Source organism: Amblyomma maculatum, chromosome 3, assembly GCF_055883805.1.
Source record: "Amblyomma maculatum isolate TAMU_Amacu chromosome 3, ASM5588380v1, whole genome shotgun sequence".
Taxonomy (NCBI): domain Eukaryota; kingdom Metazoa; phylum Arthropoda; class Arachnida; order Ixodida; family Ixodidae; genus Amblyomma; species Amblyomma maculatum.
The window spans coordinates 45,240,729-45,267,754 of record NC_139346.1 but is presented as its reverse complement, the minus strand read 5'-3'; the positions used below and the strand labels follow the sequence as shown (position 1 = coordinate 45,267,754).

Here is a 27,026-nt window from a genome sequence, read left to right as displayed (position 1 = left end):
AACATAAAATGATTTGCCTCTTCGACAAGATCTCAGAGGTGAGAATGAATTCTAGAAACGAAGGCTTGTACCTCGTCTCTGTTTGTCTGGTCTTCGTTTTTAAACGCGTGGACTAACAGGAGCGCATTTAGAATGTACTGTAGGGGTGTGTTTCTTCAGGGGACCTAGATGGATCCAGCTGCTCTGGATGAACTTACAGCAGAGCGTCAGGCATAGCGAACCATTGAGTCAGCGACCAGCTTCGTCAGATTTGCGTTGGATGAGAACGGCACCTAGCCCAATACCGATTGCGTTAGTGTGAATCTCAGTTGGCGCAGTCGGGTCAAAGTGGCGGAAGATGAGAGGCGAAACCAAAAGGCGATGTGAAGAATCGAAGGCGTCATCGCAAGCAGGCGTCCAGGCGGATTGGTCGGAGCTGTCGGCGAGTAGCTCAATGAGATGGGCAATGATAGAGGCAAAATTTAAGATGAAGCGGCAAAAATAGGCGCACAGGCCGATCAAGCTGAGGAGCTGCTTCACTGATTTTGGGAGGTGGAAATTTGGCAACTGCACGAAGTTTGGTGGGATCGAGAAGAATGCCGTGCTTAGAAACAACATAACCTAGAATAGTTAGTCGTCGAGCAGCAAAGCGGCACTTTTTTCTGATTCAGCTGAAGTCCGGCGGCTGTGTGGCAAGTGAAGACGTCCTTCAGTCGGAGCAGGTGAGATTGAAAGTCGGTAGAAAAGGACTATGTCATAAGATAGCAAAGACAGGTTTGCCACATGAATCCACGAAGAACAGTGTGCATCAGGCGTTCGAATGTGGCCGGGGCATTGCAAAGTCCAAAGGGCATAGTTTTATTTATTTATTTATTATTTGTACATACTGCAGCTCCATCTGGAACTATAGCAGGAGTAGGGTGGGGGAGTGCATATTTTAACAAATGACAAAAGGAAAAGAAAAAATGTAAGGTAATCAAACAGTACAATATCAACAAACAATCAATCGAGCAAACAATCAAAGAAATGCAGAAAAAAAAAAAGCTAATCATTGAATTCAGGTTATAAAGTCACTGATTAACAGTGGCTGATTGCCCTAACAAATTCAAGCAATGGGAGGGAGCGATGTGATCCAGGTATTCTGTTCCATGCCTCGATCGTACGAGAGAAAAAGCTGTGTTTAAGTGTATCGCCTCTGGCACAATAGGTGCTAAGGTTTAGTTCATGATAATTCCTTGTGGATGTGCGATGCGCTGGATTAATATAACTGGTAGACGGCAGCCAATAATGACCATGTACGGTGCACTTAAGAAATTTCAAGGATTCAACTTGCCGGCGACTTGATAATGTTGTTAGGTGCAATGAAGGAAGGGCGGAAGTGGGCGAAAAACTCCGGTGATACTGGTGACAAATGAAATATATTTTCGGTCTGGTAGAAATCAGTTAGTTTATGAGGATTCCGTATAACGCAAGCATAATCAACTATGGAAAGGATTAACGATTTGTACATCAATAATTTACGTCACATGGAGCTAGAGCTAAGTTACGTCTAAGATAACCTAATTTCTTAATGACTTTACCGCAAAATAGATCAATATGTTTTGACCAAGATAAGTTAGTAGTGAAAGTAATACCCAGATACTTATATTCAGAAACCCTTTCAAGTGATATGCTGTTAATTGAGTAAGCAAAAACGGAGGGCGATAAACTGTTATAAAATGACATGAATACAGACTTACGAAAATTGATACGCAATTGCCCCTTTTTCGCACCATTCAAAAAATGCAAGTGATTCGTTAAGACGATAATGATCCTCAAAGAAATGGATGGTGCTGTATAGGACACAATCGTCGGCATACATGCGGATTTTAGAATTGACGTTATTCGGAAGGTCGTTAATATAAGCAAGAAAAGTAAGGGGCCTAAGACGAATCTTTGTAGCACACGAAAAGAGACTTCGACGACACTGTATTCACCAGAATTGTATGCTACATACTGAGAGTAGCCAGAAAGAAAGTTAGAGATCCAGTTAACCAAGGTTGGATTTTTTAATACAAGGTTTAGTTTGTGCAGGAGCTTTGAATGGATTACGGTGTCAAAAGCTTTAGAAAATTGAATATATAGAGCATCAGTTTGGTTAACAGAATCTAGGCTAGAATAAATGTCATGCAAAAATTCAGATAATTTTGTTAACGTGCTAAAATCTAAAACTAAAACCTAAAACGTGCTAAAACCTAAAACCGTGCTAAAACCCATATAATCCATCCGGTGTGATGAAGGCGGTTTTGGAGCTGTTAGTGTTGTCCGTTGGCGCCTGCCAGTAACCAGATCGCAAATCTAGAGAGAAGAAAACCTCGGCTCCCGACAGGCAGTACAGTGCTTCAACAATGCTTGGCAGAGGATAGACGTCCTTGCACGTGATCTTGTTGAGCAGGCGGTAGTGGACACAAAACCGGAAAGAGCCATCTTTCTTAGGTACCGACACAACTGGAGACGCCTGTGGACTTTGGGATGACCGGATTACACCCGGGCGAAGCATGTGGTCCACGTGATTAACAATTACTTGGCGCTCAGAAGCCATACACATAGCCATACACGTGATAGCCGGCGCAAAGGTGCGTTTGTACCGGTGTCGATGGTGTACTCTACGACAGACGTGCGCACTAAGGCGATTTGAGTAAGGTCGAATGAAGAAGTGGAGGTCGTCGGGAGGGCAACAGGTTGATCACATTGCGCAAGATCAGCGCCAATGGTATTTTGTAAAATGTGGCAGAGAGTCGAAGCGATCGCTACATCGCAAAAGCATAGACTAACGTGGAAGGAAGTGGTAGTGTCAAGAAGAGGACTACATTACTTACAAAAACCCTGCTGCAATAACGTTTTAGTGCTTCCCATAAGGTTGCCGATGTCTGTTTCTGTATTTCCAGATTAGGAAGTGAAGATTGCACCCGCAAAGCTAAACAGCCAACACTTTACGAAGTGTGCAATGAGCGTTTTCTTTCATCCCCATTGCTTCAGCGGCCGCGGCAGTCTATTCCTCTGTGGTAGCGTGACGGCTAGAGCAACCCGAATGTTAATGATCCTTTCAAGGCACTTTGTGCACAACTGTGGTTATTGCTAGCTTCGCTGCGTTTTCAGAAAATGGGATCTACCTTGTAGCAAACAGGGTGCCTTGGTATGCCAAATATCGAACACAGAAAAAAATGTTCCTCAAACAACTGCACCTATAGCAGCATGCTTCCTGCGCCATTTTCTTGCTGATAGATTTTTTCGCCGACTTCAAAGACAATTTTTTTTCGTGCATTGCCCAACAATCATTGCTTGAAGATCTTTAGGATGGTAAGTTGGCAAATGCTGCTTTTGGCGTTTAGATTTTGCAGATAAGTTCACAGCTTCTAAGAGTTTTTGTGAATGCGTACATACACGAACTATTGGTGCGTTCCATTGCAAACTATCGGGCTGACTTATGGGTAGTTGAATTTTTATTTTGGTTCCAAATACATTAGTTTACCTGTGAGTTGTGGTACTCTGTTTATAATTTCGATAAAGCTATTCGTACTCCATTCTTACCGTGACCTGCATTTACCAAATACTGAGAGCTCATACATGTTTCGTCGTTCAAAGGGTATAGTAATAACATATCTCGTTTTCTCTTACGAAAGAAGGGGTGACGTGCAGAAGAGAGAGAACCCTGTCTGAGCTGCGAGAAAAACTATTTCTGAGATGGCAGCGTTCGTGATGAAACTTCTCATTGGCGACGTTAGTTTTCCGTTGAAGGTGAGACATCAAGAGTGGGGCCAAGTTTCGTGATACAAAATTGCCACCAGGTAATATCATTTGAAAACTGCGATGACTAACTCTTCTGCGTCAGACATTGCAACCGCAGGTACCGCAGATGTTGGATAAGGCTGACTGTAGTGAAAGGCTATTTCGAGAGCCTGTACTGCAATGCAGCCAGCGCAGTCAAAGCCATACTGCTTCCAGCTGCCAAAACGATGGCAGCTGCAGTGCTAGCGCGCTTGATGGCGACCGCCAAATAAGGCAAGACGATACACGTGCATGTAAGGGGTACAATGAAGAAGGCAAACGAACGCGTAAGTACACAAGACAAGTAAGATGGTAGGAAAGGGTTCTAATTTCCCTCCGAGCTTCGTTTCTTGCTAGCACGGCAGCGCTCATGTTTTCATTCAGTGGAGGCGAAACCAGCTTTCGCACGAAAAAATCTGGATGTGTCGGAAAGGTTTAGCGTCACACATTTAACCTTTCTGAGATATCCTGCGTTACACGTGAGCGGCGCAATGAAAAGGTGTTTGAGTTTGTGCTGAAAAGAATGAAAGAAGGTTCGAAGAGTATCGAAGTCGACAGTCTTGGGTTCTGAGTCAGACAAACTGAAAAAAAAGCAGGCCATGCTGAAACTCTCGTGCGCCTCGGTTCAAGCAGCACTTTATATCTATGTAATACGGTCATTTAATTGCACGTAATAATAACTTGCGACTGTGTGATAACGAGTATGTGCGTGGGGTAGCAAAGTGCATGTAGAATCGGCAGGGGTATCTGGCAGGCGCGAGACGTCAACGCTGTCGTATCGTGCCATTACAGCTCTTGTTTAGGTGGTTACAAATTTTGTTTATCTTTATTGGACGTTTCGCAGCGCGCCGCCAAGATTTTAAACCCTGCAAAATGTGTTCCAGTTGTATTTCAGTGCATATAAACAATTTACAAAGGCAGTAAGGAACGCAATTTACAGTTTTGTTCTGTGGAGAATGTAGTACCGAGATATCTATACTGGAGTCAATGAAATGCGTATTAATCCCCTTACGTCGAATATAAATACTATTTGCTGAAGATCGAGATTCTGCTTGACATCTGGTCGCCACACAATAACTATGCTCACTGCCTTAACAACGTAGCACTCGCATGATATTAATTGTTCACTCCGAACATATCTTGCGAACCAGACACATATGAACTCTCTTGACAATATCACGCAGGTGCCGGCGCGGGCATTGTCTTGGTGAGCCTCATGGTCGTCCTTGGCATGAATTTCGACAAGTACCTGGGTGTAGCGAGCGGCGTGCGAGACGCCGGCACTACCCTGTGCGCCTTCGCACTTCCATCGCTTCTTTCCTTCCTCAACCTCAAGTACGGCCTTCGCGGTACACTGCTCATTTACAGCGGCCTCTTGATGCACGTTACCGTCGTGGCGTTCTACCTCTGGGTGCGAGCTCGAGTAGAAGAAGACGCAAAAAGTTTCACAACCACGCCTGACGCCGTCCCCGAAGCGGCTGTGCCACCTTGGCCGCCCGTTGCCGAGGGCACACATCCACGGCCTTCGCTCAAAACTTGCGAAAACAACAACAATAAAGCCCCAGGACCACTCGCCTGGTCACACGGGCATCGGGGATCATGGCCGCTTTCCCTCGACACTTTCCAGCACGAGGACACACAAGAGGAACCCACGAGCTTCCTCGAAAAGTTCTCCATCTTGACATCACCCCGGTTCTACGTTGTCGTGGTTGGTGCAGTCGTCGAGATATACGGCTACAACGTGTTCCTGGAGACCATCGACAACTATGCCATCGACAAAGGCGCTGCACAGACCGATGCTGACATGACCGTTACGTACGCGACAGTTCTGGAAATTGTTGGCTACGTGGTCGTGCCGCTCATAGCCGACTTGAATATCTTGCGCCGTACTACGCTGGTGACAATGTGCTTCGCGCTGTTGACGCTATTCTACGCTCTCACGCCGCACGCTCGTTGGGCGGCGCCGTACATAGCGGTGGACGTCTTTCTCGTGATGTTCGTCGCTGCCACCAGCTCCCTGCGTTGCTCCATAATGACCGAGTTCTTTGGTGCAGTACAGGTTCCCATCTGCATGGCTGCCGCCGGAGTGCTGCTTGTCCCTGTACAGCTCATCAGCCCGTCGATAATAGGTGAGTGTGGCTGCCATGTGAACTCATGTGATGTAAAGCAAGCAGGACGTAACATTCATCCATCGTTGTAGTCATGTGCCGACCGTTACCTTTGCAGCCACGTATTCATTAGCAGTATTTTAGACATCGACTTTTGAGCTGAAGACTCCGTACATTACTTCCGAATTTTGAGGCTTGATTTGAAAGTCGGATGGTGCATGACAGCCAACGCGTAGAAATGTTTGTCATAAAGTTTGCACCCGATGTACAGTCATTCTCAAAATTTTAGATCCCAAGGTGGTGCGCTGGTGGTCCTGCCGCCCCTTTATATGTTCTTGGTGGAGAGGTTGAACAACAATTCTTACCGTCAGGATATTTGGAACACCGGAAATGCATTACAAACCATAAAATATGGATCAGAAGCAAACCCCATGGACTGAAAGTTTGATAAAGACTTTGTATGCCGGGTACGTGTGGGTGAACAGCGGGTCTCTTAGGGCTGAACTTTTGTCTTACCGTCAGGTGATTTGGAGCACCGAAAATGCATTGCAAACCATACAATGTGGGTCAGAAGCAAACCCTATAGGCTCTTAAATGTTTTACAAAGACTTTGCATGCCGGGTACGTGTGGGTGAACAGCGGGTCTCTTAGGGCTAAAGTCGTGATGGAAGCAATTATTTTCTCAGTTTTTCGTATTCGGTATATAGTTTGCAGGGACCGCGTGTAGCGTCCACGCACCCGGAACAGCACCGGAACAATATTTTCTTGTTGTTTATTAGGTCAGTGCGCGTTTTTACTCCCTAATAGCTAAAAACAATAATGGAGTGTTAGAGTTCGTCATGAACTGCATTGTATCCTCTCCGCTAAGTGAGGTCATCAAGTTCAGTCAAAGAAACCCAATTATTTGGCTCAATGTGTATGCCACGGGATGCGGCAAACGAGCAAAGCACCAAATGCAAAGACATTATCGTAGCCATGCATGCTGCTCGCGCAGGGCTTTGCATCCGACGATTTGAGCGTCTGTCACTCGTTAAGGAGCAAACGTCCGCAGCCCTGACTGCACAACCTTGAGTCCTCTGACGCGACACATTGCGTTGGCCGCTCCTGATACTGGCGATGCTACTCGCCTGTCTGACGAAGCTAAATCAAATACTTTATTAAAGTGACAGCGTTATGTATCCGCGGTTGCACTAAACCAGGTGTGGCAGGTTAGCAAAAAATACTGATTGGTTGCCGGGGTCATGGCATCATATAGAAAGCACGGCCTCGCCTGGAAATTTCAAAACCGCACAGCGTTCGCGTTAAACGTGCGTGAAGGCGCGACAAGTAATTAAATGGTCGCTGCCTATGTCAAGTGATTTAACGTATGCAAAGTCAAATATTTAGCTTAATAATGTCATGAATTTCTTATTTCGTGAGGGACACGAACCCAACATGATAAAGGGACGGGTAAGGCGCACTACTGACTAGGGCTAGCAAGGCAGGCTTCTGCGGCTTGGAAATGAGCGAGGGTTTATATGCACGCCTTGTGACCTTTCAGGTAAAGTGATGTCTTGCGGTTGTAGGCCGCTTGCACGTCACATCGTTAAAGGCCCACTGTCTACCCTCCGGTCGAGAATATTTTCTTCCCCGGTGACTGTGAGACTTCGCTCCCAGAACGCAAGACCGCAAAATGTTTTTGAAAAGAGTAACTAATAACGCAATTACAGCCACCGCAATCACCCGATTCTGTCGTGCTTCTCTCCTTCCATTCCCTCGCAAAGGTTTTCACTCTCCTGCCCGATCGTCTAGCCTCCGCAAGACAAATTCCCCTTCCTCCTCCGCGTTTGGCTGGAGGTGGGGCGGGGCATTCCGTGTGCGCGAAAAAAAAAAAACGGGCGAGGGAGTGCGCGCCGCTCGATTCAGTCTGGCCGTGGCGAGGGAAAAGCGCGCAGCGAGCGGTAGACACCCATCCTTCACCCTCCGACTGCGAGACGGACCAATAGACGTCGTTCCCGAAAAATACGTCATTGCTGCGGCTCGACGGGCCAGCGCAGGGAACGGAAAAGCTGGCTTCCCGAAGGAGAGCATGAGAAAGCTTTGATTTGTATTTTCGTTGCTTTGCGGCGCGCGTGTCACTGTAGCATTTTGCACAGACTATCTCCGGTACCTGATCGAAACACTGGGCTCCTTTGCTTAAAAGGTCCTTCCCTGGACAGTGGCCCTTTTAAGGCGGAGTTTTTAGTTTCTTGCTAACGTTTTGTTCCGAGAGGGAAAGGAAACGCTTCAGCAAAAAAAAAAAAAAGAAAAAAGAAACGTAACGCCTGACTGGGACTCTGCTGTCATGCACACTTGCAATGTAGCGAAAGAAAAAAATGACATGTTACACACAAAAAGGCACGCCCAATACATAAAAAAGAGAGACAACAGGAGAAAAGGGAAGGCATAAAGCACGTTTTCATTTGCCCCGAAAGAAAACAGATAAGAAATACAGGACAATAGGACGGAAGAACCAAATTTTGATTGAACGTAAGAAAACAAAAGCGGCCGTATACCCTACTTCCCTTGCCATCACGCAGCGCATGATAATTCATATATTTAGAGCAACGCCGAACTAGATGCCGTACGCAGAGGTATTAAAAGAACTACAAGCTTAACAATATTTTTCTTTTTCACCTGGCTGGTACGTGTTCTGGGAATTTCTTTTAGTACGAATTATTTAAAAAATACAGGATTGCGTTCACCTTCGCTTAATGGCGAAAGCCTACCTCCTTCTTCTCATTCCACCTCTTATGTCTGCCTCTTCTCGTCTTCCTCTATCTTGCGTGTTTGTGTACTTGTTATAATTTCATTACTCTCTTTTGTTGGCTTCGTTGTCAGCGACACCGGCATCTCAGGACTTTTCTCCTCGACCTGTGAGAATGAAGACCTAACTTCACGAAATAGGACATTACCTCGACCAGAGCCTATCGCGACGTCTCGCTGACGCATCTCGTGGAACCTCGCAGAATCTCGCTGACACATCTGGCAGTCGCGAGATATTCACCATGAGCCCAGAAAGGCTTTCGCCGTAAAATGTACATAGGTGTTGATTACTCGGGTTTTGTAGATATGTTTGAATAAGTAGCAGAAATAAAATTGGTCTGCTTTAACCCCACTGTGTTCAAGGTGAGGCGACGCTGTGTTAAATATTGAAAATGACGGTAATAACTTATGATTGCACGTAAAGCCTTCTTTGGTTGCATGTAAAGCCTTCTAGTTTACAAGAATAGATTTCCTACAATTCATTAAAATTTTTATGTCAGGGACAAGAACTGTTAAATAAGAACAGAAAAATGCAGAGTCCATCGATTATACCAACTACTCCACATGGACGATTCGTAAAGCCAACCTTTCTATATTATATAGATGAGTTATCAGATTTAGAAATGGGGATGTTGAAAGGAGTGCATTGCATAGATCAGACACCTAGAAAATGCTAACTTGGAGTTTACTGTTGAAGAACCAGTGGACGACCGGTTAGTTTTTAGATTTATTGATTCAATTCCGTGATGATCATGTTTTTTGGTAATACAACCCGAGATCGATGAAGCCCTTGCTAAGCTCCAATTCGGGGAATTTCAAATTAGTGAAGAATGGGATGATCAACACATGTTTATTAAATGCGTTGAAGAAATCTTGTTACCACGGCATGGGCAAGAGTTTTGAAAGACAAGTGACAAGAATTGCAAAGGCCGGTTATCGGGAGTCGGTTATTAATGAGGCCAGTTGCCAGGTACTGAACAGCCTTAAAAGAACGTACAGACTGAAATCCCTGCCCAGCATGAGTGAGAGAAAGAGGAAAGTTGCGGTGGTACCGTATGTGCACAGAATTCCACATGGCCTCAAAAATGTAGGCAAGAGGTATGGTGTTGACGTCGCATTGACCGCCCCGCTCAAGATGAAGAGGATTTGCCCGGCTACTCAAAGGGAAAGAGAAGCAAAGAAGCAAGAATGTGGGGTGAAACGTAGAAACCCATTTGTTGGATACAAGACAGGTGTTGTGCACTGACTTCAACTCTCTTGTGGAGCCTGTTATATAATACAAAAAGGACAATGTATTAATAAGAAACTACAGGAACACCGGAACAACTTGGAAAGTGGAAAGGACAATACCTTTCTGGTATCACATTGCCATTCATGTGAAATAATGAAGAAGGAGAAGAAGAAGTGCACTCCTATGTATGACAAGGTTAGGATATTGTATCGCCACAAATAGAAGATGACGAGAGAGATAGTGGAATCATATTTTATTTCAACGGACAATAAGTGTGTCAGCAATACTTCTCTTGCTCTTTCAAGCAAACAAGTGTCTTTTTTAAGTGACTCTTTGTGCAGCAGGTGAACCCAGGGGCTGTTTCACGTGATTGTTTCTTTTTTTTTCATGTTTGTTTTTTCTGGGCCTTGGAGTAAAGGGCTCAGGCATAGTTGTGAATCAACGCTTGTACTGTGGCTTTCTTTATCTTATCCTTTGTCTTCGTGTTCGCGCTGTTTAAATTAATAATGAATAAGTACCAACTCGTCCAACAAAGTGTCTTGGTCAGTTGTTCAGTCGTGTCCGACTCTTCATGACCCTATGGACCATGTCGCGCCATGCTTTCCGGTCTCTCACTATCTTCCTAACATCACATAACTTCATCTGCAGCGCCTCGAGGATGCCACCTAACCATCGCGTTTGCTGCCTACCCCTTCTCCGGCGACCTTCAACCTTTTCAAACATCAAATCTTTCTCCAGTGACTCCTCTCTTCTCATCAGATGACCAAAGTAGCTGAGCTTTAACTTCAGAATTTGACCCTCCAATGAGCACTCAGGGTTTATGGTCGACAATATCGACTGATTTGATCTTCTGGCAGTCCAAGGAACTCTCAAGAGTCTCCGCCAGCACCACAGTTCAAACGCGTCAATTCTTCGGCGGTCAGCCTTCTTCACAGTCCGACTCTCGCATCCATACATCACAACTGGAAAGACCATAGCACGAGTTATACGGATCTTGGTTAGCAGACTAATGTCTCTGCTCTTTACTAGGCGGTCAAGGCTAACCGTGCCTCTCTTTCCCAGAAGCAGGCGTCTCCTAATTTCATGACTGCAGCCTCCTTCCGGGGTAATCTTGGAGCCCAAGAAGGGAAAATCTGTCACAGCTTCCACTTCTTGTCCCTTGATGCTCCAGGACTTGATAGGGCAAGACGCCATGATTTCTGTCTTATTAATGTTCAGTTTAAGCTCAAACTTCTCTCTTCTTGTATTTGAAACTTGTATATCGGCCTATTGGAACATACTGGTAGAAGTCTTGTACGTGTATACCTGGCGAGACTACCTGTGTGCTCTACGCGCCCTGTATCCACGTCAAAAAGCAGAGTGGTTTGCTTTAGAGTTAGAACGCCTTTGCGAAACCCGTTAACAAAATTAGGGTATGCATTACATTTTCTAACTATAACCACCACTTGTACGGTGTATATAAATACCCCACACTCGTACGCTACAACGTTATGTTTCTCAAAATGCTTTGTAATAAGCAGAAAACAGGAGCCCCAAAAACTTTTGACAATTACGGCTATACTAAAATAGGCTCATAATTATATTGTGACAGGCCCTTTGCACCAACCCTCCCATTCCACAACCGTGACTCGGATCGTCCGCAGAGAACTTGAGGCCCTAACTCCTCCAGCACTCTCGTCTCCGCTGCCTGACACCGTTGCCATGATACAGGCCGTTGTCCGCCAGGAACTTGCAAACGTCGGCCTCTCCTCTAGCTCCATGCCGCCCCCGCCACCATCGCACCCTGTTCCATTAGTGGCTGCTACAACCACCAGCACAGCCTCCCCACGTCGCTACCTTGGTCACAACCCTGCATTGTGGCGCAGCTCAGGCGACAGGCCAACCTGCTTCATTTGCTGTCGAGCCGGCCACACTTCGCGGTATTGCCGCAGCCGTACTTTCCCCACCCCTCGCTTCTATTACAACGCTGACCGTCGGTATTACTATGGACCTCGACGCTTTGTCGCCTCACCAGAGGAGCCCCGCTCCGCCTATGATCGACCTGCACACTCTACTCGTCAACCAGATGAACCTCGCACCGAAACCGTCCCAACTGCTCGTCGCTACAGCCGATCTCCATCTCCCCGGGATCATCGATCCCGTTCACCGGTAGTACCTCGTCGCGGCTCCTCTCAATCATACGCCGGCACCTACTAGGGAAACTAGCGAATGCAGCGCGCGGAAGTGACGCTGCATTACCGACCCGGACTGTCAAGTCGCAACTGACCCTTGCACTCAGACGTAATCTCATTGACATTCTTGTGGACGGAGTCTCAGTTTGTGCCCTTATTGACACTGCCGCCCACATTTCCGTCCTCAGTTCCTAGCTCCGTCAACGCCTCAACAAAGTCCTCACACCCGCTCCCTCATCTACCATTCGTGTTGCTGATGGCAACACAGCTACTGTGATTGGCATGTGTACTGGGAGAATTGCCATTGCCGACCGCCATATCCCTGTGCTATTCACAGTCCTGACCAGTTGCCCTCACAACGTTATATTAGGACTTGACTTTTTAACTAAACATTCCGCGCTCATTGACTGTTCTTCTGGACTGCTTCATCTTGACCTCCCACCCTGACAAACAGGCCTCTGATACTTCAACGCTCCGTCTCCGCTCCTCTACATTTACTCGTCTGCCACCAGAAGCTGCAGTGTATGTGCTCATGTCACCTTTCCCCTCCGTTCCTGATGGCGACTACATTGTTTGCCCCATAACCGACGTGACACTGCAGCGTAGAATCGCTCTCCCTCATACCATCGTGCACGTAGAAAATAACAACGCTTATATTCCAGTCTTGAACTTCGGCCTTTTTGCACGCGTTCTTCCTGAGGGCATTACTCTCGCCGAACTGACCCCACTGTCTGACGCCACTGTGGCCGCTCTTTTACCTGACCCTGCTGCTAAAGTATCGACGCGACCTGCACCGTCCCCACCTCAGGAGGCCCGCATATCAGGAATGGTCGCACCTAACTTGCGCCCTGACCGTGCTACAGCACTTACGAGCCTTCTGACTTCGTACAGCGATATTTTTTATTTTGGTGACCGCCCCTTAGGACAAACGCCCCTCGCTACACATCGCATCAATACCGGTGACGCCAGCCCAATTCACAGAAGACCTTATCGAGTCGCCATTTCTGAACGTCGCGTCATACAAGATGAAGTGGACAAGATGTTAGCAAAAAACATTATAGAGTCTTCGAGCAGTCCCTGGGCGTCGCCTGTCGTGCTTGTTAAAAAGAAGGGCAATACTTGGAGGTTCTGCGTTGATTACCGACACCTGAACAAAATTACAAAGGACGTTTACCCGCTCCCCTGGATAGATGATACCCTCAACTGCTTACACGGTGCTATATATTTCTCTTTCATTGATCTTCGTTCCGGTTATTGGCAGATCGCAGTCGACGAACGAGACCGAGAGAAGATCGCCTTCGTCACTCCTGATGGCCTGTATCAATTCAAGGTGATGCCTTTCGGCTTGTGTATTGCGTCCGCAACATTCGAGCGCATGATGGACTCTCTCCTGCGCGGCTTGAAATGCACGACGTGCTTGTGCTATCTCGATGACGTCATTTTATTTTCCTCTACATTCGAGAGCCATCTCCATCGCCTTGGTGCCATTCTTGGCGTCTTCCGAAGAGCTGGCCTTCAGCTGAACTCGACGAAATGTAGCTTCGGCCGACGTGAACTCAAGGTGCTCGGTGACGTGGTCGACGCCCGTTGCGTTCAACCCGATCCAGACAAAACACGTGCTGTAAGTGCATTTCCTACACCCCGTTGTACCAGTGACGTACGTAGTTTTCTTGGGCTTTGCTGCTATTTTCGGCGGTTTGTACCCAACTTCGCGGAGACGGCTCGTCCACTCACCAATCTTTTGAAGAACAACACTCCATTTTGCTGGGACCAAGAAGAATCCCAAGCCTTTTCTTCGCTCATTGCAGCCCTCATCCACCCGCCTTCCTGGCACACTTCAATCCCTCGGCACCAACGGAGGTACGCACCGACGCCAGTGGTCACGGTATTGGTGCCATACTCGCCCAACAGCAGATGGGTCGTACTCGCGTCATTGCTTATGCCAGTCGCCTCTTTTCTGCGGCTGAACGGAATTACTCGATCACAGAACGTGAGTGCCTAGCCCTTATGTGGGTCATTAAAAAGTTTCGCCCTTGTTTGGCCGCCCGTTCTCCGTCATCACAGACCACCAGGCCTTATGCTGGCTTTCTACGCTGAAGGACCCTACTGGTCGCCTGGGCCGTTGGGCCCTCCGCCTTCAGGAATACACTTTTTCTGTCGCCCACAAGTCTGGCCGGCTGCACGCTGACGCCGATTGCCTGTCCCGCCACCCGGTAGATCCGCCACCTGCGAGCGAGTGTGACGATGACACATATGTGTTGGCCATCTCTGACCTTTCAAATATTCGCCATGAGCAGCGCTTAGATCCGAAGCTAAGCAGCATTATCAATCACCTCAGCACTGATCACTTTGACGCTACCCTAGCTCTGTGTGTGCTCCACAACGGCACCCTATACCGACGGAATATGCGACCAGATGGCATCGAGCTTCTGCTCGTAGTCCCCGAACACCAGCGTAGCACCATTCTTCAACAGCTGCACGACGCACCTACAGCGGGTCATCTTGGCTTATCTCGTACGTACGAGAGCGTCTGCCGCCGCTTCTTTTGGCCAGGCCTCTATAGCTCTGTTCGTCGTTACGTGGCTTCTTGTGAACGGTGTCAGCGACGGAAGAAGCCCTCGGTTATGCCAGCTGGATCCCTGCAGCCGATCGACATCCCAGTAGACCCGTTTTCCCGAGTTGGTCTTGATCTTCTCCGGCCTTTCCCACTTTCTGCGTCGGGGAATAAATGGATTGCGGTGGCCACGGATTATACTACGCGCTACGCTGTCACTGAAGCGATACCCACCAGCTGCGCAACTTACGTGGCTGCGTTTCTTCTCCACGACATCATCCTGCTCCATGGTGCTCCACGCCAGCTGCTCAGTGACTGTGGCCGTTGCTTTCTTGCTCGAGTAGTCGACGAAATTCTTCGGTATTGCTCCGTCAAGCACTCGTTTACCACCGCTTACCATGCACAAACGAACGGCCTCACCGAACGCCTCAACCGTACGCTCACGACATGCTGTCAATGTATGTCTCGGATGATCACCGTGACTGGGATATTACTTTGCCGTTTGTAACGTTTGCGTACAATTTGTCTCGTCACGACACAATGGGCTTCTCACCCTTTTATCTTCTATACGGCCGTGACCCTCCCCTTTCGTTTGACAGCGTACTGCCTCCCATCGCTAACGCCAGTTCCTACGTTCGTGACGCCATCTCCCGAGCTGACGCCGCCCGTGTTATCGCTCGCCGCCGACTAGCTTCCTCCCAAAGTTCTCAAAAACAGCGCCATGATTCTCGCCACCGGGATGTCCACTACTCTCCGGGCTCTCTTGCCTTGCTCTGGACTCCCGCTCGTAAAGTAGGGCTGTGTGAGAAGCTCTTGCCACGCTACGCAGGATCCTACCGTGTTTTACGGCCAATCACTCCTGTCACATACGAGATCGCCCCTGTACATCCGCCACAACAGTCCTCTATGCCACGCACCGAGATTGTTCATGTCGCCCGGATGAAACCGTACTACCCCTTTAGTAGTTCGTCCTAGTGCGCACCGGGACTGTGCTTTTCGTGGGGGGGGGGGGGGGGCATGTGACATATATGCCCTGCATCGCTGCAAGTTGAAGATGACAACGATCAGCAACGGTGACACAGAAGAAGACACAGTGGTAGTAACGATTGATGCTAGAATAAGGTCGACGCTGCTGTGTTTCTGTGTTCTGTGTGCGGTGCCAGCCTGGATTAACCTTCGTGGACTAACCTTGCCACGTATCAATATATTTAATCTATGTCGCCCCTCTAAAGGGTTGGAAAGACTCAGACAATTTTGATGTGGTCAAGGAAGGCCGCAGTTGCAACTTTAGTGTTTATATCGTAGCAATATCCTGAAGAAGAGGCAAAACATAGAAGAAGACAGGAAAAAAGACGCTGAGAAAGACGTGCAGACTCTCGTGCCCATGCCGGACTCGCAGCCGTTGACCAGCTGAGTTATCTGCCTCTTCGACCTGTGCAGCGCTCCGGCGTCAAAGCCCCGTCGTAACAACTTGGTGGCAGGCGCTGGGTACGAATACCCGCACGCGCATCCTCAACCGCCGGAGCCTCGCCGGAGCCATCGCCTCACTGGTATTCCTCCCATTCCTGTGAGAATGCAGCAGACAACTGAGCAGACTCGAACACCAACTCGAAGCATTCTGTCCCTGTCTGTTGATGTGCATACCACCCACCGTCTCAAACGCGACGCTGCCGTTTCGAGAACCTCGTTCTTTTGCCGGTCAAGCAAAGGAAGATGTTGATGAGTGGCTCACTCACTTTGAACGTGTGATCCTCTTCAACCTCTGGGATTCTGTGGCGAAGCTAGCGAATGTCGTATTCTTGTTCACGCAGACAGCCTTGATGTAGTAAGAAGAATATATAATAACTTTATTTCACCACCACAAAGTACATGGTGGCAGGATTCCTACAGTGTTACGAGAACCACGAAGCCTCTCTGACCACTTGGGAGGAGGGTTTTGTAGAAGCTATCAAAGAATGTTTGGCGATCTAACTGCAAAGAAGAGGCAGGACGACCAGACACTTGCTTAGAGAGCTCAGACAGCAAGTAAGACTTGGACCGCATACATCAAGGCAGTACTGAAATTATGCATCCGTCTACAGCTCGATGACGGAGGAAGGCAATTTAGGCCATCTGCTCAAGGGCATTGCGGAAGACGTCTACCACTTCCTTATTGCCAAGGACAACTTGATTTCGGTCACCGACGTTACTTGACACTGCCGGACATTCGAGACCCTCAAGACACGCTGCATTACACCGAAGTTTTGGCGGCTGGCAAATGTCACTACCATGGCCAGCTTCGAAGACTCTTCATCCCAAAGTTTCTTATGCGCCATTCGTGCAATCTTTAGGGAGGAAATTTCACGTCGTGAGCTGCCTGTCTGGCCCTCTGGCTTCGTGGATGAAGCATACGCTTTTCCAGAATATGCACGTACGTGCCCACCAACGCCCAGCTATACATCAATTAATGACATCGGCTTCACCTTCCGCGAAGACCTGGACACCCCGTGACCAAAGCCCAACCAGATTTACAGGCAGTTCTCTTATTATCAGCGCAGACACCATCGGTCCTACTTCAACCGTACCCCGCGCCTACCACCAGAAAGCTACATCGACCCAGAACCTACTTTTGAATATTAGTGGTGTCCTAACTTGCAAGAGATCGACATAAGCCTCGAGCCACTGCTTGCGGCGGCACGGGATTCCACAGCTCCCAGCTCATTTTGTCTCTGTGATGGCCTTCTGTACAAAAATGCCTACTCAAGCACCGTCAAGATTGTTTTACTTGTGGATCCTGAGAGCTACTGCTCGTGCACCCAGCGTGCCATGCACGACGACCCCTCTTCCGGCCACCTGGACACTGCACAAACCCTCCACCGTGCCCGCGACCGGTTTTATTGGCCAACGATGCTCCAGACGACTTAGCGATGTGTTGCGAGATGCACTGAGGGCCTACGCCACAAACGTCCTGCGTCAATGCCACAGAGCCTGCTGAATCATGTGACTCCACCAAGTGGCCATTCCAGAAAGATGGAATCGACCTTATAGGTCCCTTCTCGAAGTCTTCCGACGGAAATCTCTGGATCGCAGTTTGTGCCGACTACCTAACCCGCTACCACGAGCCACCGCTTACCACGAGTCCATACTATTACTCCGTTCCGTCATCCTGCGCCATGGACCACCGCGAGTGATCATCAGTGATCGAGGTCGCCTGTTTACGGCAGATGTTGTCGAAGAGCTTCTCCGTTCGTGCTCTTCACATTTTCGACATCCACACCATGCCACCCACAAACTAACGGTTTGACGAAGCGCACCAACCACACACACGTCAATATGCTCTCTATGTACATTGCATCAGACCACAAGAACTGGGATACCATACTGCCATTTATAACTTTTGCTTTCAACACTGAAACACACGAGACGGTCGACTACAGCCCGTTTTTTGTTCTCTATGCCAGTGATCCTAAGGTATTCTGTCGACACCAATCTTTCCTACTCCGTCCATGACGAACCTTTCATCGGCGAAACTATTTGTCGGACCGAATATGCTCGCCGTTTCACCCGTTTGCGGATTCTGGCTTCGCGATAGCATTCCAAAGCTTGGTACGACAGACATATTTGCCATGTGTCTTACACACCTGGAGACATAGTGTGGCTTTGGTGACCTCTCCGGAAGCATTATTTGGCCCAGAATATTTTGAAGCATTACACTGGCTCTTACTTTGTCCTCGACTGAGTCAGTGACCTGAACTACAAAATCGCGCGCATGACCACAACTGGTCGTCGCTCAGCCACAACGGGAATCTCATGTCGCCCGGATGAAGCCGACACACTTCCGTGAGAAAGACTAACTCCCTCGCCCAGGGGGGGTTCGGCTGTACCAGCGGGAAGTGTAGCAATCCTGAAGAAGAGGCAAAACATAGGTGAAGACAGGGAAAAAGACGTTCAGAAAGACGTGGAGACTCTCGTACCCGTGCCGGACTCACAGCCATTGACCACCTGCGTTCTCTGCCTCTTTGACCTGTGCAGCGCTGCGAGGTCAAAACCCCGTCGTAGCAATGTAATATGAACCAACATTGAATTTGTTCTTGCACCTAGGCTATATTTCTCTACTATAATTTTGAATAATTCTTCTACAGTATTACGAGTTCATGATGATAACACCAAAGGCTTACGTAAAGGTATGAGATTCGAGTGACCCGTACTCGGTTAATGCTTATGCAGTGCCGGGTTATAACATTCGCAAACAATCTCGTTCATTGATGCTGCCAAGCTGGAGCCAGCAAGGTTCCAATTGGAGGTGCTTATTTCATTTATTCCACTCGCATCGTAGTATTTATTTGATAATTCCTTGATTTCCACACTTTGCCAGGACCTTGGTTTTCCAAAAGCCTTCGACAAGCATTTATTGTCGGGGATGTTATGATGGGTGACATGTGTATTTCTAAACTTTTAAATTCTTTAAGGAACGTTGTGCCGGAAAATAATCAAAGGAATTGTACACCCTATTCCGCACCTGAGTGCCATGGTACGTTGGGTTGGTGTGCAATACTTGTAAAATTATTTCGATTAAGCTTCATTTCTTAAAGAATGAGGGCATGGTTACGACACGTGAGGATGTGGTTGAGAAATGTGGCATACGTTTCCTTCGATTCATCAATATAGTATCCCATACAGAGGTAAACTATTCTTAGCGGAGCTATCAACTACAGTGAAGCGAGGAAGTTATATTTTTAGAATGGTTTGTTTTGGTTTATGGCGTTCAACGTGCCGAAGAGACTGACTGCGAGGGACGTCGAAATGGAAGGCTGCGGATCAACTCGATCCCCCGTGTTTATTTAACGGGCGCTGCCATCCCCCAGCGTACGGGCGACCTGCGTTCCACCTTCATTAAAACGCGGCCACCGTGGTCAGGATCGCTCAATTATAATTTTATAAAGGCAGGACGCATTATTGTTTGCACTTGTGTTGAAGTTTGTCTACCGAGATTTAAACAGAATACATGCATATTGTCGCCATTGTTTGCCGTTAGCAAGCCCGTTAGGGGTACCGGGGACATCAAACTTCTTGTAGAAATCATTTACTAAAGCTAAGAAGTGCTTGTGATTGGGGCTAATTTGGAATATGATTCTATGCAAGATGTGCACTGCTTATGTTGAAGAAGACAGAGTTACAGACGACAGCACCAACGGTTGAGCTCTGTCTACCAACTGAGGTTTTATTTCATCCAGTGGAAAATGAATACAAGAGCATGCAACATAAGCTTGATAATAAGAGAGAAATGGATACAGAAGAAAACATAGAAACACACTGGGCAGACGATTCCACAATTTAAAAAAAAAGGAGTGTTTTGTGAAGCTCGAATAGGAATTTCGCGGCGCAACCTCATCCACTCCGCATAACTGGTACAAACGCATAACTACCAGTCGTTTAATTTGTTTATCTCCATAGGTAGCATCTCTCTCTGAAGGAGAGGGCAAAAAAAAAAGGGGGGGGGGGGGGGGGGGGAACTGATATAATCGCCTTTGCTGGAAGAAATCGTCAGCAAGTGACAGATGACCTTGCATCTTTTTTCTACTTGCCGTTTTCCCCGACTACAATAAAGGTATTTTTTACATTGCACTTGCACTTGCGTTTCAGGCAATGATTTGTTGCATTTCTTGCAGCCTGAAAGCAATGCCATTTCCTTCTGTACTCTAAAGGCTTCATTCAGGCAACGTCCAGCATGTCTTTCATAATACTTTCCTCAAAAATGCGGCATTATGTAAATAACTGTTGAGCTGTAATCAAGAGTTCGACGAAACATCGTCTGGTCAGGTGGTGACATAAAAAAAAATTATAGGGTCACTGATCAAGTCAAAGTTTAATAAAAACGAAATGACGTTTCGGAAGCCCTACGGCCTCCTTGTTCACAATGGGGAAACCAGACATAAAGCATGCGTTTATAGCTTCTTCAAAATGCATCGTAATGATCTTGCAAAATCAGATGGTAGATTCCCTTGCAGGCTTCGTTTGAACGAGGACTCCTCTCTTGAAGAGCGCACACCTTTCGAGGTACCCGATCTATGTAAGCTTCTTTATTTTTGCCTTGCAAATACCTATTTCTCGTACGGTGTCAATTATTATCGGCAGACCTTCGGCACAGTCATAAGTGCAGCAATTTCAGTGACGGCGGCTAATCTGACAATGGAAGCCATCGAGACAAAAGCCCTTGAAACATTCGAGCCAAGGCCTAAATTATTCGTCAGATACGTGGACGATTGTTTCTGCATCTTAAAGAAACAACACGTCCAGCGTTTCTTAGACCACCTGAACGGCATAGAAGCCTCAATCAATTTCAGCGTAGAAGAGGAGGTGAATGGCTGTATTTCGTTCCTCGACACTCGTGTGATCCGAAAACCCACGAGCCTGGATTTCACCGTGTACAGAAAGCCTACACACTCAGGCCGTTACCTTGACTTTTATTCTTTCCACCCGATGGCACACAAGCGATCTGTTGTCTGCTCCTTGATCAAAACAGCAATAAACACGTGCTCTAACGAGCAATCCTCCAAGGAAGAGCTGAAGACTGTCGATAAGGATTTGACGAGAAATGGTTACCCAAGAAGCTTTGTGGCAAACACAAAAAAGAAACTCCTACAGCGACCGCCACCTTCTGACGTTTTCGATGCTTCTAAGCCAAAACGAGCAAGCATCCCTTACATCCCACAGATTAGTGAAGCGCTTGGTCGGGTATTCCGAAAGTACGGCGTGCAAGTTTCCCACGTTCCAACGAGCAAACTTAGGCACGAGCTTGTCAATGTGAAAGACCCCCTTCCCCATAAGCGATATCCTGGGGTAGTGTACAAGATTCCGTGCGCAGATTGCGACCGCAGTTATATCGGAGAAACAAGAAACTGGTGCATACGGATACAGCAGCACAAACATGATGGGGCGAAAGGACACAGTGCTACTAACGCTCTGTCGGAACACGTGCAAGAAACTGGACACGCCATCAGTTGGGACGGGGCACGTGTGCTTGCCAAAGAACGGATCGCTGCTAGACGATTGTATCTAGAGTCTTTGATGATTCAGACCACTCATGGCACGCTCAATCGGACGCAAGAGAATCTGCCACCTGATTATGCAAGATCATTACGATGCATTTTGAAGAAGCTATAAACGCATGCTTTATGTCTGGTTTCCCCATTGTGAACAAGGAAGCCGTAGGGCTTCCGAAACGTCATTTCGTTTTTATTAAACTTTGACTTTGCCAGTGACCCTATAATTTTCTTTAACTGTTGAGCTGTAATCAAAAAGTAAGCATTCCCAAACACAACACCCCTTTTTCGCAACTGCTGAATCCACCTCATTAACTTTCCTAAATATACATTTACGTTTGGGGGAAGCAGAAATGATAATCTTATTCCCAAGCCTCAGAACTAATTTTGCTTCATCCTGTGCGAGATGCCGAGAAAAAGGGCAAGAAAGCAAGTGCTTTTTTCCTTTATTTTCACCCCCAAAAGGTATCATTTCGTTCTTATATCTTTAAGGGAAGTCTCAGCAGCCCCAATAAATAGCCTGTTGGTTTAGGTGACTCACTTACATTTGATCGCTTCCATTCTGCGGGGGCATGATTTAGACAGGGCTTGCTTCACACAAGACAATGCGATCTCTCTTTTTTAAGTTTCTTTTTTTTGCGCCCAGAATAAGATAGGGCTCTGTCTTCCCCTCTCGTCTTGTAAAACTAACTAATGTGGGGATTGGGACACACGTTCTGACATCCAAAAGTTAAAGTTTGGGATCAAAATGGCACTCCGATGTGAGGCGAAGTCCATATGGGGCTCGAGCGTAAAAAGAGACAAGTGGCTTCAGCTCTGGATCTTAGTAAATATTTTGAAGCAACAAATCAAAAAATCGTAAATACACCTCAACGACTGCAATACTCCCGCCTCGTCTAATTTTGCGTGTAGCGTTCAGTTGTAAATTACTTAACAAGGGGGAATGCATGATCTTATACAAACTTCACTTGGTTCAGAAAAATATGAGCCTTCATAATTGCACAAAATATGGACTGCAGGCAGTTTTATTTATTTATTGGTACCTCAAACGCCCACTAAAGGCGTTACATGAGGGGCGGGCTAACAAATCATGTAATTAATTTGGTGATGAATGTCTTGCAAAATGCATGGTAAGGATTGGCGAAAGCTTCAGCTGGCAGGCCGCTCCAATCTCTTGCAGTCTAGGAAAGGAATGATTGGAATCAAAGGAAGGTTATTTGCACGTGACATGGCGGATTGTTTAGTTTTAAAGTGAGTAAGTTTTACGATTATTGGTCGTTCTTTATTATTTCGGTATTGTCCAAGCCTGTGTACCCGTTCGATATCGGAAGGTTGGATAGTGATGTCAAGTTTTTCTTCGCAGAGTTTAATGACTTAATTTTTAGATTCATCCCATGTTTCCTGTGGTGTATCCTTTAGTTGAAGAAATGCAGATTTGAACGACGGGCCCTGTCTTCAGCATAATCTATCCGGGCCGTCATAATAGTGATACGTTTGGCGTTGTCTTCAGCAAGCGTTTTTGTGTCCGCCCCAACAGCCTTTAAGGCGACTAAAGCGGAGTAATCTTTTTCAATTTTTGCAACCCTTTTGTTGATCTCATCGACAGCCTTGTCAGTTTGCGCTAGCTTGGTATGAATAGTTTTCACTTCATTGAGAAGCGTGTTTTGCCAGCTCTAATTTCATCCAAAGCGGTCAGTATCTTAGAAGACGCTTGCGTGGACATAGCACGGGTGCCGGGAGGTCCGGTGTTTACTTCTATGTCGCCAGATATAGTAAGAAGACTAGAAAGAATATGAGCACAATCGTAGGCGATAGTTATGCAGTAGCGTGGACTCGGCAGCGCTAATAAACCACGATAACGAGTACGCGGGACAAATAAGGAAAGCTGGTTATTTACCTGCGTAAGAGGCAGATGACTGGAAAAAGCGCGTGCCATCGTGCGCAAGCTGTCGAGCCCACGGAAGAAAGGTAAGAGCATGTTGGAATTTACATCATGATGTGTTGATCTTGCTGTCAGTGGGGCTGACGTGGTCCCAAGAATGGCGATGCCGGGTTCTGTTGGGGGCGCTGCAGGGCAGAAGCCTTGTGGAGTGGCTGTCGTTCCACGGGCTGTAGACATGCACGGATGGGTGTCGATTCGAGGACGGCGTTATCAGCATGCATGAAGAAACGTCGGAAGTACGGGCATGGCTTTCCGAAGTAAACATCAGCATAATAACCTGCTTAAGAAGCAGATGACTGGAATTAGCGCTTGCCATCTTGCGCGCGCTGCCGAGCTTAGTTCACATTATATGTGGAAACGGTCCGCCGACACATATGGTCGCCATCGAACGGCTTGAGTTATTCATTAACTCGACGCACAGCTTTCCAAAAACTAAAGTATTTAGTTTCCTGAAGAAGTGTGCTAGCAAACGTCAAACTTAAAGCTGACTGGCTCCAGATGTCTGCAGGCAGACTTCTGGACAACTTCACTTTGCGAGGATGTTTTGGAAGAGCCTTTTGACTTCTACCGAGCAGCATATTGTTTGTCCAGGCGCCCGCAGGAACGGTAACAGTTCTCGCAATTCCTAATTACCATGAGGTCATCAACTGGAAGGAAATGACCGTACAGGAACTCACGTTTTTAAGAATGACGCGGAAAGGCGCTTTTTCACGAATTTACATGGTGACCAAGGATCAGGACAAGAGCTTCTTACTGCCATTTATCCCTTCAGAAATATGGTTCGCCTTTATCTTTATTCGGAGATATTACTAGCATGTGTGCAAGCCTTACAAAAACTATCTACAATTGAACTTTTTCCGGCACAAAATTCTTAACGATGCCCTTCTTCCTCTTTTCTGCGTGTACTTCCATTTTTATCACCTCAAACTCCCCTATATTTGTCAGTGAGCACGTCCCAAAGGCCTAAATTTCGTATCTGCATGACCGTCCGGTGAGGTTATTCACGGCTTCTCACAACTTGCCCGGGGAGCGCCAATTACGTTATATAGAATTTTCGCAGTGCATGTGCTCCTGCCTTCGTCAAGCCCTCTTTCGCTTACTGTGTGGGTTGTATTGATGACGTCAGCAATGTCAGCTTTTGGATGCACGACAAACTCAGACCCCTTCCGCATCACGTTTGAACATAAGAAGTGCGGTCAAGTTGGTCGGTCTGCCCTTGTCTTTTCAGCCGTCTTTCTTCGGAAGCGCGCAGGACAATCAGCGCTGCATGCAGTATACCTTCCACCACAGCTTTGCCTAGAAACAACTGAGGCATCAGTTTGCAACTTCAGGCCTGAGAAAGGAGCAGGTATTCATATTGCCAGGCATGCGCACAGGAGAAGACAAAGAAATGAAAAAGAAGCTCTCCAGAATAGAGATTGAGGAAGAGGAAGCTCATCATCGGTTGGTCAACCCACCAGGCTGTGCTGTGTAAATAAACCATAACAGTGTGGTGGCAGGTGCTGCAACGATCACCACAGATTCGTCTCTACCTCGTTCAAGCCGACGACTCGCTGGGCTTCCCCCTTTCAGCTTTACAATGATCCAAGACGGCGGCGCACGGCAGCCGGGCCCAGCGGCACCCACATGGCAGCATTACCGTGAGCCGCGGACCTTTTCTGGCAAGGCTGGTGAAGGTGTAGATGAGTGGCTCACCAATTACCAGCGGGTGAGGAAGTACAATCGTTGGGATGCCCCACTCAAGCTTGCTAATGTTGTTTTCTTCTTCGCCTCCACAGCACTGACATGGTTTGAGAATCATGAAGCATCTTTAACTAGCTGGGACCACTTCGAAGAGGAGATTCGCAGTTGTTTTGGGGATACCACGGCAAAACGAAAATGCACTGAGCAGGCTTTATTCCAGCGCGCGCAAGTGCCTGAGGAAACGTGCATGACGTACATTGAAGAGGTCCTAAAGCTTTGCAGAGCGGTGGGTTTCCGCATCTCTGAGGAAGACAGGATTGGTAACCTCTTAAAGGGCATGACTGTACACGTATATAATTTTTTGATCGCAAAAGATAACTTGGACTCTCCCACGGCCGTCATCAAGCACTGTCGCACGTTCGAAGCTCTAAAGCTGCGTCGCATAACCCCGATGTTCGGCCGCTTGCCTAATGTGACCACTGTTGCAAGCGTGCATTCTAACGAGCATTCTCAGGAGCCTCTGAATTTAGCCGACATGATTCGATACATCGTTCGTGATGAACTATCGCCATGAAGATGTTGTGAACCGCAATTCAGTCTCCTGTGATAGCTATTCCCTACAGGCAGCTCCAGTCCAGCGCTCCCCTTCTTGGGGTACTACCGCTCACACTCATCCTGCCCGTGAACCCTGGAACGACTCATACGGCTCTGCTCTACTCCATCGTTTTAGCCACAGCGCGTCACTGCCTACGCAACAACACCAGCGGCCTGACTTTGCTAATCGCTTCGATCCTGCCTCCGAAGACTATTATTTGGACCGTGCTTGCGAACCACCAGTATGTTATCGCTGTGGTATGTTCGGCCACGTATTCTGCCGCCGACGGAACCAGACTCCACGTTACCAGCGCCAATGGTCGAACCGTCGATAAAATGTGAGTCCTGAAGTCCGTGACCAGACCTTTCTACCCATTTCGGACTCCTACCGCTATACACCACCACGAAATTACTCTCCAGCTTCAGACCGCAGCCTGACTCCTGCTCACCGCTCCCGACGTTCGCCCTCTCCCCGCTGCCTCTCGCCGCCACCGGGAAACTAGTGTGTGCGGGCCATGGAGGGGCGATCGCCAGGTAATCGATGCTGCCAATTCGTCTACCTGTCGTTATGCTAAAGAACCGCCTGGAAGTGTTAGTGGATGGTGTTCGTGTTATGGCCTTAGTGGATACGGGTGCGACAGTTTCCGTGATGAGCTTAGATTTTAAGAATCGACTCGGTCGTAAGATTATGTTTGGTTGGGACAGAACTGCCATATTTCGTGGCGTAGGTGGAGAATCGTTGATTCACTTGGTATTTGTTATGTAAATGCAGCGATTGCTGGTCACGTGTTTATAACTGAATTTACGGTGCTTCCTCGCTCTACACATGAAGTTATTCTTGGTGTTGAAGTTTTACAACAGTGTGGTGCAACTCTCGATATTAACAGTGGTGGGATATTAATAAGCCCTAGCCTTCGATCAGCCCTCATAGAAGAATCGCCGCCGACTCCCCAAGCATTTTCTGTTTGGAAGATACCGTCGTTCCGGCGATGTCCGCCATATACGTCCCAGTTGTATCCTCGGGAGCGGTTTCCAATGCCTTCGACGCTCTGGTGGAACCTGCTTCTCTTGCTGGCGGGAAAAGGAAAGAGTTGGTGCCCCGCAGCGTTGTTCCAGCGAACGGGGGCCGTGTCATCCCCCTGTCAACCATT

General features: G+C 47.5%; 1 protein-coding gene across 1 annotated transcript in view; it reads left to right on the top strand.

The window, feature by feature from the left end:
- The window catches only part of LOC146194674 (monocarboxylate transporter 3-like), a 37,174-nt gene that overhangs the window by 4,513 nt on the left and 5,635 nt on the right, over nt 1-27,026 (top strand). Inside the window, exon 3 of the mRNA XM_084596616.1 lies at nt 4,971-5,915. Coding sequence (XP_084452742.1) covers nt 4,971-5,915 — 945 coding nt within the window. The remainder of the gene's footprint in view (nt 1-4,970; nt 5,916-27,026) is intronic.